Genomic DNA, 18713 nt, shown 5'->3' with positions numbered 1-18713 from the left:
GAGGAGAAGGCGAGGTGCATGTTGGCCCACCAGTTGCAGCGCCAGGCAGCATCCAGGGAAAGTTTGCAGAGGGAGTTGGTGTTGGAACCATAGAGGATAAATTAGGTGTTGCTGGCTTTCTACGAGAGATTATATAGGGCTGGAGAAGACTGAGGATATGGGCCAGTTTCTGGATGGACTGGAGCTCCCAGAGGTGAAGGATGGGAAAGGACGGGGGGCTCTGGTGTGAGGTGATGCGGCGATTGAACTCCACTTCCTCCTCTTTCTAGAATGAGCTTGATTCAGTTTAAAGTGGTGCAGAGGGTTTGTATGACTAGGGCTCAAGTGAGTGGGTTCTTCCTGGGGGTAACGGATGGATGTGAGAAGTGTGGGAGGGGGCCAGCGAATCATGTTCACAAGTTTTGGGGAACGAGAAGTTGGAAAGCTTCTGGGAGGCAGTATTTGGGACCTTTATTGAGGAAAGTCAGAGCCAAAGTGAAGTTGCACCCTTTGGTGGTGATTTGGTGGGTTTTGGAGATGCTGGAGGGGAAAGGGGGCCAATGTCATGGTTTTCGCCCCTCTGATTTCCCGATGACGGATTCTTTTTAATTGGAGGTCGGATTCGCCACTGGGGGCTGGGGAACTTGTAGGAGTTTCTCCGGTTGGAAAAGATTAAGTTTGATGAAAGGTGGGCGGCATGGTGGTGTGGTGGTTAGCACTGCTTCAACACGGCGCCAAGGACCTAGATTTGATCCTGGCCCCACGTGACTGTCTGTGTGGGCACATTCTCCTGTGTCTGCGTGGGTCTCACCCCCACAACCAAAAAATACCTAGGGTAGGTGGATTGGCCATGCTAAATTGCCCGTTAAATTGGCGAAAAGAATATTTGGGTACTCTTAATTTTTTTATTTTTTTAAAAGTTCGACGTAAGGGGTTGGATGAGGGCTTCAAGGTACGGTGGAGGTCGTTCAAGACTATTATTTTAGGAGCTTTTCGTCAAGGGGGAAGGGGGACCAAAAGACCAAAACTGTACAAACTGTTAACCATGTTTTGTTGGAATGTGGTGTTGTTTGTGTTTGGGCTAAAATATCTTTTTAAAAAAATAAAAAAATTTAATAGGATAATTTCATAGATGATTTCTAGCAATTAATGGAAAGGTGTCTCAATTCTCCAATATTATTGTGAGCTGTGAACAGTTATGGGACTGTCCATTTAAGACATTTTATCACGTGTTGTTATGGGCCAGGGTTTAGAGAACCCAAAGTGTATCATGAAGTTCACCTGACCCACAACTTTTAATAGATTGTGGTCTGGGGAGCACACGGGCCTACTTTATAGGTGTGATGCAACAGAAATCTACAGTACTTTTAAATTAAAACACTTTATTTATAAAACCAGTTAACACTTTACAAACCCACAGTAAACATCTTAACAACTATCAACACCAATAAATCCCCCAAGGAATACAGTACTCTCTAAGTAACTATTAATCTTTCCTTGCAACATCCAGAAGACAAAAAGAACCCTGGGTGGGACTCTCCGACCCCCCCCGCTGGGTCGGAGAATAGCCGGGGGCCGGCGTGAATCCTGCCGTCTCCCAAAGTCTCCGGCACCAGAGATTCGGCGGGGGCGGGAATCGCGCCGCACCTGTCGGCGCGCCCCCCCCCCGGCGATTCTCCGGCCAGCGATGGGCCGAAGTCCCGCCGCTGTCATGCCGGTCCCGCCGGCGTGAATCAAACCACCTACCAGGTGAACTTCATAATATATTTTGGAATTTCCAAGACCTGGACCATAACAGAACCTGGACCATAACAGAACCTATGTCAAGCAGCACATAAGAACAATATTCAAATATTTGGACAGTGCAAGTCGGCTTGGTAAAGTCACAGCACTCACTAAAGGTTATGGATTCAAACCCCACTCCAGGACATGAGTATATTACCTAGGCTAACACTTCAATGTTATGCTGCATTGTCTGAACTATCAGTTTTCAAATGAGTTGTTAGAGAAAGGCACCCATCTACTATTACATGGAAGTAAATGACCCCAGTGCACATCTGAAGAAGGATTTCTGACTCCTGGCCAACATTTATTTCCTATGAGGCAGGTGCCATAAACACAACACAATATGCTAGATTCCAAAATGTCTCTGCTATTTAGAAATTATTCTGATCTTGATCATTTTTGGATCCAAAATCAATGACATCACATTTCACCATTGGACCCTCATGACTCAGATTTTCCCACTCGGTTAATCTTGCAACTTCATGCTATAACCTGCACAGCTTGCTGTATCTTCTCAGTAGGTATTATCTGAAACTTGAAGTTACAACTCTCCATTCTTAAATGCCTGTTAAATTACACCGTGAAATGCTGGGATCCTAGTATAGGTTAGTACTGAACACCAATCCGTCTGCACTCCCTTTCTCCTTACTTTTTGGTCCTGGCTCCAAATTGCAAATCCATGTCACAATGTTGTTTCCAATTCCATGCACTCATTTTTGTTAATCCGTCTCTTGAAGTCCAAATGGAGAGCATCCACCGACACGCTCCTCCCAATTGACCTAGGTTATTCAAATTCCACCTACTCTGCAAGTATCCATGTTAACTTTTGTTTTTAGCTCATGGTTGTTCAAATGCTCAGCCACTTAATCCCAACAATAGATTATTTCAGTCAGTAGCTCTTCAGTCAGTAGCTCCCCACAACTGATGTTAAATTGAGAGGCCTATAATTTCCTGTTACTCCCTCCCTCCCTAAATCATAGAATTCCTACAGTGCAGAAGGAGACCATTCGCCCATTGGGTCTACACCGATCCTCTGAAAGAGCACCCACACTATCTGCGCAATCCCACTTAGGACCAATTGAGCCGAGCCAATCCACCTAACCAAACATCTTTGGACTAGGAGAGGAAACCAAAGCATTGGGAGGAAACCCATGCAGGCACTGGGGGAAGCTCCGAAGTCCACACAGACGGTCACCTGAGGTCGGAATCGAACCAGCTGTGAGGCAGCAATGCCAACCACTGTGCTCCCCTCCCCCAGATCGTAGAGATTTGTCTATCTCTAGTCCACTATTTTATCCGTTACCTACTTTTTATATATTACATTTCTTTAAGTTCCTTAAATTCTTTTGTCGTGAAAATGAATGATATAATCTTATCTTGGATATAGCAAATTTGGATCACCTGGGAGAATGCTGTGCTGATGTCATTGACAACGATGAGAGTATGAAGCAGCTGGAACAGACTGTGACTAACGGACGTGAGGGTAAGAGACTGAATGGCAAAAATAACAGATGTAAAGGAAGTTGCCAAGAAATTCTCATTGTTAGCAGGTTATCAAAAGAATTATGACATTCTGATTTAACGCTTGGAAACTGGCTTAGAAACAAGCATGGCATGGATTCAAAACATTCAGCTCCAGTCAGCAAGTTTAAACAAACCCTATACAGGCAGTCCTCAACTTTACCATTTACTAGTTATGATGAAAGGCACTTGTGACACTTCTAAATTGTTACCCTGCTTTGAATTTATTGTTGGCATTGATTCCAACATAGTCCCAAATGGCCATAGGCTACTTTCCCCTTTTGAGAGGGAGAGCTGACTGGTAGTAATTTAACCTGAGGATCACTACACCTCGGGCAAGGGGCAAGGTTGAGAAGGCAGGCCTTCATGAATAACCGCCAGTAGTATTGGGTCACTGATTCCAAATGTGCCTGGGAAAGCTGTGAAACCTCCTATCGAAACACCGGGCCCCCCCCAACCTTTCACTCACCAAATCTAACTGTGGGTCACAAAGTCGCATCGACATGCAGTCACCAGCTAGTCAGAGGGCTTGGCCACCTACAGAGAATTATTTGGATTTGGGTTTGTTATCACGTATACTGAGGTACAATGAAAAGTATTGGTCTGCATACAGTCCAGGAAGAGCTTTCCATACATGAAATAGCATAGGACATGCGATATATACACAATGTAAATAAGAGACACAGACATCGGGTGAAGCACACGTTGTGTAGTACTACTCAGTCGAGAAGTTGTGTGGAGAGATCAGTTCAGTTCACAAGAGGGTCATTCAGGAGTTTGATAACAGCGGGAAAGAAACTGTTTTGAATCTGTTACTACATGTTCTCAGACTTTTGTATCTCCTGCCCGATGGAAGAGCGAATAACTCGGGTGGGAGGGGTCGTTGATTATGCTGCCTGCTTTCCTAAGGCAGTGGGAGGAGGCGAGTTCACGTGATGGACTGGGCTGTGTTCACAACTCTTATGATCTTGGGCCGAGCAGTTACCATACCAGACTGTGATGCAGCCAGATATGATGCTTTCTATGGTTCATCAGTAAAAATTGGTAAGAGTCAATGTGGACATGCTGATTTTTTGTTTCCTGAGTAAGTACAGGCACTGCTGGGCTTTCTTGGTCGAAGCACACCTAGGAATTTGAAGCTGTCAACCATCTCCACTTCTGTACCATTAATGCAGACAGGGGTGTGTATGATACAGTAAATTCTTTAGATTAAAAGAACTAGCAAGCTAAAATGTAACTTCTATCTCCCATCCGTACTTTGTTGCTGTGGTCCATGGGCAGCATGCTGTCTGGCCAAGCGACAGCCCAGAAAGCGGAGATTGGTTTTCAGTGAATAATTTTGGTGTGCTGCATCATCCAGCCTCTAGCCAAGACCAAAATGACCACACCACGGGAAGGCTTCTGGCAGAGGTTTGAATACATCGGGCCAAATATCATTTTGGATTTGAGAAGAGTTGAAACTGATGGAATTTAAGTTTCTTCACTAGTTGAAAGCATTCCACTGCAAATTTTTCTGCACTAATTTGGGACTCTTGACTCGGATGTTGCAAGATAAGTAAGGTCGGAAGCGAAAAGTTTACACTGATTAGCGAATACTTACGGCTAGCGTTAAAGGTTTGTTGTTGAAGTACTATAAGAGGAAGTTATACACTCTGCCTGCTTTTGTATCAGGTTCTAGTCTGTTGATGCTGACAGTAGACAACTAAAGCTTTATTCACAAGTAATAGCTTCCTTCACAATGAACATATATAATATTTTCTTCAATTTTAATTGCGTTCTGTGAATGTTGTATTCTTGCATAATTTTTTGAAAAACACGAGTTAGTCTTGAGCAGAATTGATTTCAGATTTTCAGATTCAGAATGCATTTTAATGCTGTATAAACTGCAGATCTGTTTGGTCTTGGACTGCTGCAAAACCATATGAAAAGCAAACCAAGTCCATTAGGAAATATTGGGCTGGATTCTTCCGCCCCGTCCCCCTCAAGATCGGCACAAATGGGATGCGGACCATGTAAAGGTCCATTGGTATCAGGTGGGAATTTCTGGTCGCCAGGCGGGCGCGGCCAGAGAATCCATCCATTATCTTTATGTAAGGATTTGTAAATGATCAGTATTAATGTTCATTTTATCTAGATTTAGTTGTGCCTTTTTGTTGTAACTGGTTCTTCAGATTTAGTGATAATTTTGGCTTGACAGCCCCAAGATTAACAGTACATAAAGCCGTTCTATGTAAATATGGTATACAAGTATGCATAAGTGTTTTCTCTTTCTGTACAGAGTTAAAGAAACTTCAGGAAGAACATCGTGACATGGAAAGGTATTTTTTTCTTTTCTGTACTTGCTAATGTAGATTTTCCTCCTTTTTGATGCACTATGTTGAGGTTCTGTTTGCCCAGCTATTTTTCCAAAGTTCAGTTCTCAGATTGGATCTGCGTGAGCCTGTATTTCCCAATGTTCCTGTCGCTGAATGTTTGTTCAAACAAATATGTATGCACTTTGGTGTCTGTTTAATATGTATATTTGCTTATTTGCTGAGATATAAAGTGGGTAATGTTTCACCTTCAGATGTAAATCATTTTAATTTGTTTGCTTCGTCCTTCGATAAAACGAGCTTGAATCTCAAGCACTAATAGTGCTTAAGTTTTCTATTTAACCTCAATTACATAATTATTCACAGACCTAGGAGCCAATTTACATAGGTCTCGGAGCGATAGAACTGGAAAGAGAGGACATGAAATGCAAGTTAACTTAAAGGATGGGGCAGTATAAGAGAAACGTAATAAAGAGGAGTAAAAAAATCAGAAGATTTGTGAGGATTATAAGCAATCTTAACACACCAGTAGCCTTTTACCAATGCTGAAGGAATAGGGAACTAAGAAATGGCAAATTGGCATGAAGCAAACGGTACCTCCAGGCGCAGGGATACATTTCTTTATTTTTATAAATCTTTTTATTCTCCTCATTTTCAACATTTTCATCAAATAAACAACAAAAGAAAACAAACCAAAACATCACCCCTATATTCCAAGTAAAAAAGAAAATTTAACCATCAATCAGTAAACCGTATAATCAAGAACAATAATAATCCCCCACCATGTCCGATGGCAACCAATTCTCAAAAGTACATAATTAACAGTCCCCGTGAATTGCAGAACCCTTCCTTCATCCTCCTCAGCTCAAACTTCACCGTCTCAAGAGTCAAAAATTCCAGTAGATCCCCCCCCCCCCCCCCCCCCCGCCAAGCTGAAGCACAGGGCAGAGTAGCTGACCTCCATCCCAACAGGACCCGCCTCCAGGCAATCAGCGAGGCGAAGGCTAAAACATCTGCCCCTGCACCTGCTTACAGCCCTGGCTGGTCCAACACCCCAAAAATGGCTTCTGGGGCACTAGTTCCAAGTTCACTTGCGCTACGCCTGAGATGACACTGAAAACCTCCCTCCAATACGTCTCCAGCTTCGGACAGTACCAAACATATGTACATGGATTGTGGGGCTCCTCCCACATTGTTCACCATCCACTCTCTCAAGAGTGGAGGTGGTAGAAGCGGGCACGATAGCATCATTTAAGAGGCATCTAGACAGGAATATGAACGGGCGGCAACAGAGGGAAGTAGACCTTGGAAAATAGGAGACAGGTTTAGATAAAGGATCTGGATCGGTGCAGGCTGGGAGTGCCGAAGGGCCTGTTCCTGTGCTGTAATTATCTTTGTTCTCTTTGTTCTTCCAACCTCACAAAACGTCCCCCCTGGAACAGGTCTTTTAATATCTTGATCCCCATCTCCGATACCTCCTGTACAGCCTCACTGGCTCAAACCTATGCTTTCCCCTAATCAGCATGTTCCTTGACCCAGCCCCCCAGTTTAAAGTGCTGCCTCAACTGCCTCCAAATCAGCGTTGCCAAATCGTGAATGAGGCATGGCGGCTGCTGAGGGGGGAGAGAAGGGGTACAGCAAGTGTCCAACATCCCCATCGTGTGCTGACAGTTGTGCTGCTGGCTGGGGTCTTCTGCCAGGGTTGGGTGGGGGGGGGGTGGGCTGTAGGGTCAGGGTAGACGGACATGGAGCACCATTGCAGCTGCTAGCAAGGCAGCCATGCAGCGGTGCACACTGCTAATAGGCCACTTTGAACCAGGTGCCACGGGTCACACAAGTGTCCCCCAGGGCACCCCCCAGCACAACCAGTTCCATCTTTTTGGCTGGAATAAGTGTAATTTGGAAGTGGATTGGGGAAATCAGGTTGACCGTGGACCCCAAGAAAAGGAATTTGTGGAATGTCTGCAAGATGGTTTTTTGGAGCAGCTTGTGACTGAGCCTGCTAGGGAACAGGCAATTCTGGATTTGGTGATGTGTAATGAGGCTGACTTGAATAGGGAACTTAAGGCGAAGGACCCTTGGGGAGCAGTGACCACAATATGATAGAATTTATCCTGCAGTTTGAGAGGGAGAAGCTGCAATCGGATGTAACGGTATTACAATTAAATAAGAGTAACTACAAAGACATGAGGGAGGAGCTGCCCATAGTTGATTGGAAAAGAAGCCTAGCAGGGAAGACAGTGGAACAGCAATGGCAGGAGTTTTGGGGGGTTATTAGGGAGGCACAACAGAAATTCATCTCGAGGAGGAGGAAACCTGCTAAGTGGAGGACAAGGCATCCATGGCTGACGAGGGAAGTCGAGGAGAGCAGAAAAGAAAAAGCATAAGTGGCGAGGATTAATGGGAAACCAGAGGACAACTTTCAAAGCAATAAGGGGGGAGAAGTTGAAATACAAGTACAAGCTAGCTTGTAATATAAAAGAAGATGGGAAGAATTTTTTTCAATGTATAAAAGGTAAGAGTGAGGCAAATATAGACATTGGACCACTGAAAATGTTGCTGGAGAAGTAATAATAGGAAACAAAGAAATGGTGGAGGAACTGAATAGTTATTTTACATCAGTCTTCATGGTTGAAGACATCAGTGAGATGCCAGAGCTCCAGGAGAATCGGGGGCAGAGGTGTGTGCAGTGACCATCACTAAGGAGAAGGTTCTGGGGAAACTGAAAGGTCTGAAGGTGGATAAATCACCTGGACTGGATGGACTACACCCAAGGGTTCTAAAAGAGATAGCTGAGGAGATTGTGGAGGCATTGATAGTGATCTTTCAGGAATCACTGAAGGCAGGAAGGGTCCCAGAGGGCTGGAAATTGGTTAATGTAACACCACTGTTCAAGAAGGGAGTGAGGCACAAGATGGGAAATTATAAGCTGGTTAGCTTGACTTCAGTCATTGGTAAGATTTTAGAGTCCATTATTAAAGACGAAATCTCTGAAGGTTAACGTGAGCTTCAATCGGCAGTTAAGTAGGCAAATGCAATGTTAGGATTCATGTCAAGAGGGCTAGAATACAAGACCAGGGATGTACTTCTGAGGCCATACGAGCTCTGGTCAGACCCCGTTTGGGGTATTGTGAGCAGTTTTGGGCCCCGTATCTAAGGAAGGATGTGCTGGCCTTGGAAAGGGTCCAGAGGAAGTTCACAAGTATGCAGAAGACACAATCTCCAACTAAAGTGACAATCATTTAAGAACAGAACTGAGGGGCAGCAGGGTAGTGCAGTGGTTACCACTGCAGCCTCATGATGCCGCGGTCCCATGTTCGATCCCGGCTCTGGCTCACTGTCTTTATGGATTTTGCACATTCTCCCCGTATTTGCGCCCCACAACCCAAAGATGTGCAGTGTTGGTGGTTTGGCCATGCTGAATTGCCCCTTAATTAGAAAAATGAAATTTAAAAAAAAAAAAACAGATTAGGAGGAATTTCTTCAGCCAGAGGTTGGTGAATCTGTGGAACGCTTTGTCGCAGAAGGCTGTGGAGGCCAAATCACTGAGTGTCTTAAGACATAAATAGATAGGTTCTTGATTAATAAGGAGATGAGGGGTTATGGGGAGAAGGCAGGAGAATGGGGATGAGAAATATATAGGCCATGATTGAATGGCGGAGCAGACTCGATGGGCCGAGTGGCCTAGTTCTGCTCCTATGTATTGTGGTCTTATGGTATTGTGTATGTGCAGCTTGTCAGCCTCCCAAGTGTTGATCACGGACCCGGCATATCCCGCACCACTTTGCAGTGGGATAGTGTGTTTCATACGGCACCGGTGTTAGCCCCTCAACGATAGCGGAATCAGTCCAGGTGCGGCGCCGGTTTTTCTGTCGCAAAAGCACGGATTATCTGTTGCTGTTAACACTTGGGCTCAGAAACAGAGAATTTTCAACGAATTTACAGTGTAGAAGGAGGCCATTCGGCCCATTGAGTCTGCACCGGCTCTTTGAAAGAGCACCCTACCCAAGCCCACATCTCCACCCTATCCCCATAACCCAGTAACCCCACCCAACACTAAGGGCAATTTTGGACACTGAGGGCAATTATCATGGCCAATCCACCTAACCTGCACATCTTTGGACAGTGGGAGGAAACCGGAGCACCCGGAGGAGACCCATGTACACAAGGGGAGAACGTGCAGACTCCGTACAGGCCGTGAACCAAGCTGGGAATCGAACCTGGGACCCTGGATCTGTGAAGCAATTGTGCTAACCACCATGCTACCGTGCTGCCCGCCTATGTTCCACCGCACCCCCGTACTATTCCCTTCCACAGTCCCAGCTTCTTAAAGCGATGGCTAGAGGCTCTATCGCTAATGCAAATAACAGAGGGAACATAGGACACCCCTGCCTGGTCCCCCGGTGCAGAGCAAAGTACCCCAAACGTGTATTGTTTGTGCGGACACGTGCCCGTGGTTCCTTGTATAATAGCCGTGTCCACTCCGAATGTCGGCCCATTACCAGATTTGGCTTGCCCAGCCCTTCCTGAGGCTCACCTGAACTTTCACCCTCAGATGAGTCTCCTGAATCATAACCACATCGGCCTTTTAGGTGCGTAAACACCCTTGACCTCTTCACTGGCCCCACCAAACCCCTCCCGTTCCACGTAACTGTCCTGGCCGTGGACCAGTCGTTCCCCCGCCCCTCCTATCCACCATCATCATAACTCCAGGCCTTGCCCTCTGGGCTTGGCCCATCCCATCCCATTGTTGCTATCAAACCCCCCCCCCCTCGCAGAATTCCGCCATCCACTTCTTCCTCTCTGAAACAACTCACCCCATCCAGTATTAGTCCCCTCCTCCCACATTTCACACCACCTAGGCCCATCGAAACCTGTTCGACCAGGCTCCAATGTCCGCAACCCCTCCACCCATCATATCTCCATTCACAAGCCAACTTGAGCTTGCCGGAGCGGAGGCCCCTGCCCAGTTCCAGGAAAACAAAGAAATCCCCTTCAAAGAAACCCAATGCAAACACAAACCCCAGTAAATCGTGATTACGAAAAGTCCCAACTCCTACCTCATCCAAATAGACAACTTCACCCCATTTACCACATATAATAACATGAAATAAAATATATAACTATATGTAATCTTCCATCCCCCTACCCTCTGTCCAAGACCAGTCCTCAGTCCCATTTCTCTCTTCTACCCCAGTCCTTCTGCCTTTTTCAAATGCCACCACTGCTTCCACCGTCTCATAATGAAAGGTTTTGGAGTTGGAGGTCACCCTCCACTTAGTTGGGTACACTATGCCGAACACCACTATTGTAGAGTTCCGTCTTCACTCGGCCGACGGCTGGCCACTTTCTTACCAGCTCCAGCCCACTGTACCTACCACTTCTGCTTTGTCCAACTTGGGACCTTCTCCTTCGTGTGGTACCTGTGGAAACATAATCGCCGCTCTTGGTGGCTCATTCGTCTTTGGTTTCGGCCTCAGCGACCGATGAGCCCCATTTAGTTCGTACTGGGAGGGTTCTTCCCCCTCCCCCAACATCTTGGGCAAAATACCCAGTCGGCATCGGGCCCTCCGCCCCTTCAGGCAGGCCCACAATCCTCAGATTTTGTCGCCTCTACCTGTTTTTCAGGTCCTCCAACTTCGCTCGCAGACGTTGTTGGCCTCCACCATCCTCTGCAGCTCCTCACCCATTGAGGTGAGCTGTTCCCGATGTTGTGACAAGGCCTCTTCCAGTCCCTTCAATTTCTCACCCTGCTCCCGTACCTCAGCCGATGTCCTTGACACCGCCGCCTTCACCAGGACAATCGCCTCCTCCTCCTCCACCAGCTCCTTCAGTGCTGCCATAACCTCCTTCCTCATCACCTCCATCTGTTTATGCAAACTGTTTCTCGAATTCAAATTCCAAAGCCATCACCTCGGTCATCTTTTCTGCTGTGAGAAGTGCGGCCCCAACCAGCGACCCAGCTTCCACCATCTTTCCAGTTGCCGAGCTGACCATTTCGCTCGATGGCAAACCTTCATTCGTCCCCTTCTTCATGGCGACTTTCTTTTGTTTTTTAGACCCACCCCCTCCTTCCTTGTGTCTTCCTGCACTTATTTGTCGAAAAATTGCCCCTGGGACCAGGCAATAAATTCTTAAAATCAAGCCCTGAGCAGGAGCCACCCAATGTGTGACTCCCTCCGACATGCCACCACTGGAAGTCAGGGATACATTTATTTTATGTTTGGACATGGGATGTGGGCATAGCTGGAAAGGGCAACATTTATTACCCTGAATTGCTCTTGAGAAAGTAATGGTGAAGTATCTTGCTAAATTGCTGTGGCGTAGGTACACTGACAATCCTGTTAGAAATGGAGTTCCAGGATCTTGACTCAGCAACAGTGAAGATTCAGCGATTATATTTCCAAGTCCGGATGGTATGTGGCTTGGAGGGGAGCTTGCCTGTGGTTATGATTCCACGTGTCTGCTGCCCTTTTCTTCTTGGTGGTAGAGGTGACTGAGGAAGGTGCCTTGAATAGTTGCTGCTCTGCATCTTGTAGATGGCACACACTGCTGCCACCATGTGCTGGTGATGGAGGGAATTAATGTTTACGGTGGTGGATGGGTTGGCAATCAAGTGGCTGCTTTGTTCTGGATGTTTGAACTCTCCCTCCAGACAATTAGAGTATTCCATCGCAATCCTGACTTGTGCCTTGTCGATGGTGGACAGCCTTTGGGGAATCAGGTGAGCTGCTACAGCAGGATTCTAATCCATTGAACTGCTCTTGTAGCACTATATTTATATAGCTGGACCAGCTAGGTTTCTGATCAATGATAACCCAAAGGGTGTTAATGGTGGGGAATTCAGCAATAGTAATGTCCTTGAATGTCATGGGGTGGTGATTATCTTGTTGGCAATGGTAATTGTCTGGCATTTGTGTGGCATGAGTGTTTCTTGCCACTTTTCAGCCCAAGCCCAAGAATGTTGTCCAGATCTCGCTGCATGTAGGCGTGGACTGCTTCATTGTTTGAGGAGCTGCAAATGGTAACAAACACTGCAGTCTTAAGTGAATATCCCTACCTCTATTTTCATGTTGGAGGGAAGGTTGTCGATGAATAGCTAAAGGTGGTTGAACCTCGGACATTACCCTGAGGAACTCCTGCAGCAATGTCCTGTGATTGAGGTATTTGGCCACCAACAGCTACAGCTATTTTTTGTCCTAGTTACAATTCCAACCAATGGCAAGACTTCCTCCTGATTGGTTTCAATTTTACCGGGACTGCTTGATGCCATACTTCGTCAAATGCTGCCCAAATGTCAAGGGCAGTCACTTCCTCTCTTGAATTCAGTTCTTTTGTATGGACCAAGGCTTTAATTAATTCTGCACTGGAGGGGTCCTGGTGGAGCCCTTACTGAGGGTTAGTGAGCAGGTTATTGTTGAGTAAGTGATGCCTGATAACACTGTTGATGATCCCTTCCATCACTCTGACGATTGAGAGTAGGGGTGGTAATTGGCCAGGTTGGATGTACCTGGACAATTGTACACATTGTCAGGTAAATGGCAGAGTTGTAGCTTGGAACAGCTTGGCTGGAGTTCTGGAGCACAAGTCTGCAGTCAAATAGTAGCATATCCCAGAACCTCACTTTCTATCTCCTGGTTGTTGAGGGTGAAATAATGCATGACATGCTTGCAAGGAGGCTTTTGTTTGTGATACTTTACAGCCCATACTGAGTGTGCCCACAACAGAGTTTGTTTTGGCCATAACTGACTCCTCATGTACCTGCACATGTACAAGAATCATGCTATTTTGCAGCTGCAGTTGTATTTGTTTGCGGCTACCATGGTAAGCTTGACAAAGATCAGAGATATGGCTGGCAGCATCTTAGCTGGTGCAACCAAATGGATGGTGCTGTTGATCATCTTGCCTTCTTTCACACAGAATGAAATGTAACGTTTAGGGTGCCTCCAAAGACCATCCAGAATAAGGGCTATTCCAATATTCGCATCCCATTGGGATGCCACTGGAGGTTTGTTGGCAAAGTCTCCTATGGGAGGAAAGCCTCCACCAACACAAATGTCTGCCAAAGTAAGGTATGCTACCTGTCTCTGCAGATGGCTTGCAGGTGCCAACATTAAAGCACAGAGAACCTTTTTGGGCAGTTTGAACTCATATCCCTCTGCAATGCCGCAACCTTCTGCTGACATGCACAATCAGAAGATTCCTGATGGAAAACCATCTGATCTCAGTAAAAGAAGCTCAAAGGCAAAAAGAAAAACCTGGCAAAGATTCATGAAAATCAATGTACCATTTGGAAAGAACCAATAAGGAAGACCATTAACAGTAATCTAAAAAATATTTTAATTTTTAGATTATTTAAAGTGCCCAATTCATTTTTTCCAATTATGGGGCAATTTAGCGTGGCCAATCCACCTACCCTGCACATCTTTGGTTTGTGGAGGTGAGACCCACACAGACATGGGGAGAATGTGCAAACTTCACACTCATGTGAGAGTCCCTTTAAGAAAAGTGTGTTTTTTTTATCAAATGGCTGCAGTGATGTAATTGTGTGGGTGGAGCTGGAATGTGATTCTGCTTTTTACTTTTGTTTTGAGCTGAAAGCTCTTTTTGGCTCTGTGTTTTAGTTTCACTTTCAGTTGGAGAGCTGCATTCAAACCAAGCAGATGTATTCTGGTCTCTCTGTATGTTAAACAAGGTGTTTAGATCAATTCATAATTTAAAAGTGATAACTGTTCTCTGTAGAGAATTCAAATCTACTGGGCGTGATTCTCCGCTCCCCACGACGGGTGGGAGAATCGCGGGAGGGCCGAGCGACTCACGACACGTCCCCCCGGCGGCCCGCGCGATTCTCCCACCCCCCCCGCTCAGAAGAATCGGCGCTTGCCGTTTTTCACGGCGACCGGCGATTCTCCGACCCGGATGGGCCGAGCGGCCTGCCGTTCGCGACTGGTTCATGACGGAGGCAACCACACCTGGTCGCTGCCGTCGTGAACATGGCGCCAAACGCTGGTTTGACGCTTGTGGGGGGCGGAGAGGGGAGTGAGCACCACGGCCGTGCTCGGGAGGGGACTGGCCCGCGGTCGGTGCCCACAGATCGTCGGGCCGGCGTCTCAAAGGGATGCACTCGTTCCCCTCTGCCGCCCCGCAAGATCAAGCCGCCACGTCTTGTGGGGCGGCGGTGGGGAAGATGGCAACCGCGCATGCGCATATTGGCGCCGGCCAACCTGCGCATGCGCGGCTGACGTCATTAGGCGCGCCAGCCGTGTCATTCTCAGCGCGCCGGGCCTTGACGCCAGCGACAAGGCCCGGCGGCCGAGAATAACGGAGTGCCGCTCCAGTCCCCCGGGGGGGGGGGGGGGGGGGTGAATAAGGTGAGAGGAGCGGCCTCCAAGACCGTCATGAAACTCGGCCGAGTTCACAACAGCCTTCTCGATTGTCCACGGGAGTGGAGAATTCCGCCCACTGTCTTTGTTAAAAAGTGTTTTGGTTTATGGATGTTGTTCGGAAAGTTACTAAGGGTTACCTACAGAGTACTGTATCTTTTCGGGTGGTTATCAGTGTGGTAGTTGGTAAGATGTTTACTGTGGGTTTATAAAATGTTAACTGGATTCATAGAATAAACAATGTTTTGTTTTTAAAATATTTTAGATCTCTGTTGCATCACACCTGTAGAGTGGGCCCTTGTGCTCCCCATAACCAAAATCTATTAAAAGTTGTGGGTCAGGTGAACTCCATGATCTACTTTGGTGTTCTCTAAACTCTGGCCCATAACAACACGGGGCCAGGATTGAACCCGTGTCCTATCTGAAATATTTTAAAAGGCCCGTTAAAACCTATGGGCCTTTTAGTGCCTGCTTATTGGACAGAAAATGGAACAACATTCTTCTCTGCCCTATTTTCGGCAAGTGAAGGTGTCCTTGATTCAGGCAGGAGCTTCAGCCTCCCACATGAGACCCAAGCCAAAGGTGGAGCAGCATATAAAACCAGTGGAAATCTTTTTTTTTGTAATCTTTATTGTCACAAGTAGGCTTAAATTGACACCACAATGAAGTTACTGTGGAAAAACCCCCTAGTCGCCACATTCCAGCGCCTGTTCGGGTACACCGAGGGAGAATTCAGAAAATCAAAAATTACCTAACAGCACGTCTTTCGAGACTTATGAGAGGAACTCGCAGTGCCCGGAGAAAACCCATGCAGACATTGGGAGAACGTGCAGACTCCGTACAGACAGTGACCTAAGCCAGGAATCAAACCGAGGACCCCGGAGCTGTGAAGCAACAGTGCCACCCATTGTGCTACCGTGCTGCTCACTGTATGGCATGGTTTGTGGTGTTCAAAACATAAACGGAAACCAAAAATCATTTAACTTCCAAACACTCTTTCACTTTATGGTCCTCATGAAATTTGGAGCCAGGTATTCACAACAAGACTCAAAGATCACCAAACCACTGGCGGATGAATGTAGAACAGGAACAGTAAAAGCAGATTCTAACCCCTGTAATCAATTGTGAACTCGCTGGTGTCTCCGCAGGCTGGATAATTGAGTAAATCCTTTCCTGCACGGAGAGCAGGTGAATGGCCTCTGCCCAGTGTGAACTCGCTGATGTTTCTGCAGGGTAGATGAATCACTGAATCACTTCCCACACTGCGAAAAGAAAGGTGACCTCTCCCCAGTGTGACCGTGCTGATGTTTCCGCAGGTTGGACGAATCACTGAATCCCTTCCCAAACTGAGAGCAGGTGAACAGTCTCTACCCAGTGTGAGCTCTGATGAAATAAATGCTATTTCTCAGCCATTCGTATTCTAAATAGAGGGAGAGTGTTGTTAATATAAAAATATGCGGTTCCCTTTTGCACGTTAGCTACTTTTCTGACTTCATATTAACCTAGAGTTGAAACAATCTGTGTTGCTGACGAGCATTACTTACCGTATACCTTGCACCATACCCTGAGTCTCATACCCAAGCAAATCAGCAATCCTCCGTTTATCTAGTACTCAGCTACTTTTCATTCTAAAAATGTACTTTTCATTTCTAGAGCTTTTATTAACACCACAAAATTTTTTTTCTCAGTCAACTCGCCAAAGTTCTTGCTGAAAAAGAGCTAAAGGAAAAAGCTGCCAACTTGTGCAATTTGAAGGAAGAATTCCAGGAGTGAGTACTGAGTACACAACTCAAACATTTCAGAAGCTGATTTTCATGAAGTGCACACAACAGTATGGGGTTCTCACTAGAGAGGTGCAAAGGCCTGCAGCTCCCTCTGGTAGCTCAACAGAGTGGCAGTATCTGCTCTTTTCAAAAAATCTGTAAGGGGCACTTCCCTCTGGCTGTGGAGCAGAAAACTGGTGTAGCTATCCTTGCTGTTTTATAGCTGGCAGAAAGTTTCAAATGAAATTGGGGTCTCTGAATCAAGGCTCAAGTCTGTAATTCAAAGCTTAAAGGGAATGTACAGCTCTGGATAAGCACTGTTATTTTGTGTAGTTCCCAGCTTCGGAAATATGTTGCCCAGATAGCCATTATCCACTTGCCGTTAAACATCAATTTCAGGAGGGCGCAGTGGTGTTAGCACTGCTGCCTACTCCGCTGAGGGCCGGGTTCAATCCCGCCCCTGGGTCACTGTCCGAGTGGAGTTTGCACGTTCTCCCCATGTCTGTGTGGGTTTCACCCCCACAACCCAAAGATGTGCAGACTAGATGGATTGGCCACAGTAAATTGCCCCATATTGGAAAAAAATAATTGGGTACTTTAAATTGTAAGAAAAACATCATTTTCAGAATTACCAGTTACAATTTGCTCACTAATTTTAACCTCGTTAAGATTTCTCTGACTTTAAATCTGCATCCATCTCCTGTTCTTTCCACTAGTTTGGCATACTTTGAGGCGTTGCACTCTGATTGTTTTGCCGAGTTGATGTTCCTGTTGGTATTACACGGCCAGTCATTGACACTGACAAGGCCACTGCTCTTTTATTTTTCTGCAAGTGGCTTTCCAATTTCTGTTCCAGCCTTCTTTGTATTGTCCATTGGAGATTCCCTGATATAGTATAAACACCTGGAAAAGTTTATATTTTTTCTCACCCACTGCTTTCTCCCTGCAAAAGCCATCTGTGTCACCCCGGGTTCCACCTTTTCACCGGGAACAGGTCAGTTGTTAGTGAAAAGCCTTTGTCTTTGTGATGTATCTTGATATAATCCGATTTAAAAAAAAAAAAATATATGAAAATGCCAATTTTGAAGTAAGAACAAACTAATAGATGTGGTAAAGACCACGTGAAGCAAAGCTGCCGTCTGTTACAGTTTGATCCTCTTGCAAACGTGACACATTTTCTTATCATAATTACTTTCATAACCCAGGTAATTAAATAATCCTCATCTCACCAATTCAGGACATGTGAATTATACACCTTTCTCTGTCATTTTGCAACATTAATAAAATGTTATTATCTCCCAAATTCAGAAATGTTGTGCAGAGTTTAAACAAAGCAGACTTCCCTTAATCCTGTGTGCAGCATCTCTCCTGTCTATCAATATTAATATCTCTTCTATTTTGTGTCAAAAGGTGCTCTCTAATGGTTTTATACAGTACTTTTCTACAAGCATGGAACATGAACCTTGCACTAAAATGAATGGCTATGATTTTAGCCTATTTCCTGTTCAGTTGACTGGAGTTTCCAATCACTCTAATCCTGGGATATGCATTTAAGTTTTATAAGCAAGGCTACAGAGCATACTTATATTAAAAGAAAACAATCTAAATCACTTGCATTAAAGCAACCAAATTGTCTGAGGGATGTATGTACCCATTAAAACAGTAGCGGTAATGTGGGGGCATGGTATTAATCGGATGATTAAGAGAAGAATGTAGTACGAGTAATACAGGAATCATGGGTGACTTCAATCTTTGCAAAGCAAATGTGTACTAATGCTGAGGCAGATAAGTTTCTGGAGTATGTTAGGGATGGTCTAGAGTAGTACGTTGAATCGACTAGGCAAAAGACTTTTTTCGATTCAGTATTCTGTTTCAAGAAAGGACTAATTAAAAACCTTGCTGTAAAACAACCTTTGGGGATGAGTATAATATGGTAGAAATTGAATTCTATTTGAAAATGAGGTGGTTCA

The 18713-nt window shown here is 45.7% G+C and overlaps 1 protein-coding gene across 2 annotated transcripts in view; it reads left to right on the top strand.

The window, feature by feature from the left end:
- Nucleotides 1-18713, top strand: part of knl1 (kinetochore scaffold 1) — a 169122-nt gene that overhangs the window by 118709 nt on the left and 31700 nt on the right. For both annotated transcript variants that reach the window (XM_038783552.1, XM_038783561.1), the window contains 3 exons: nucleotides 3152-3247; nucleotides 5564-5603; nucleotides 16669-16749. In XM_038783552.1, coding sequence (XP_038639480.1) covers nucleotides 3152-3247; nucleotides 5564-5603; nucleotides 16669-16749 — 217 coding nt within the window. The remainder of the gene's footprint in view (nucleotides 1-3151; nucleotides 3248-5563; nucleotides 5604-16668; nucleotides 16750-18713) is intronic.

Source organism: Scyliorhinus canicula, chromosome 2, assembly GCF_902713615.1.
Source record: "Scyliorhinus canicula chromosome 2, sScyCan1.1, whole genome shotgun sequence".
Taxonomy (NCBI): domain Eukaryota; kingdom Metazoa; phylum Chordata; class Chondrichthyes; order Carcharhiniformes; family Scyliorhinidae; genus Scyliorhinus; species Scyliorhinus canicula.
This window is presented reverse-complemented; position numbering and strand designations above follow the sequence as displayed.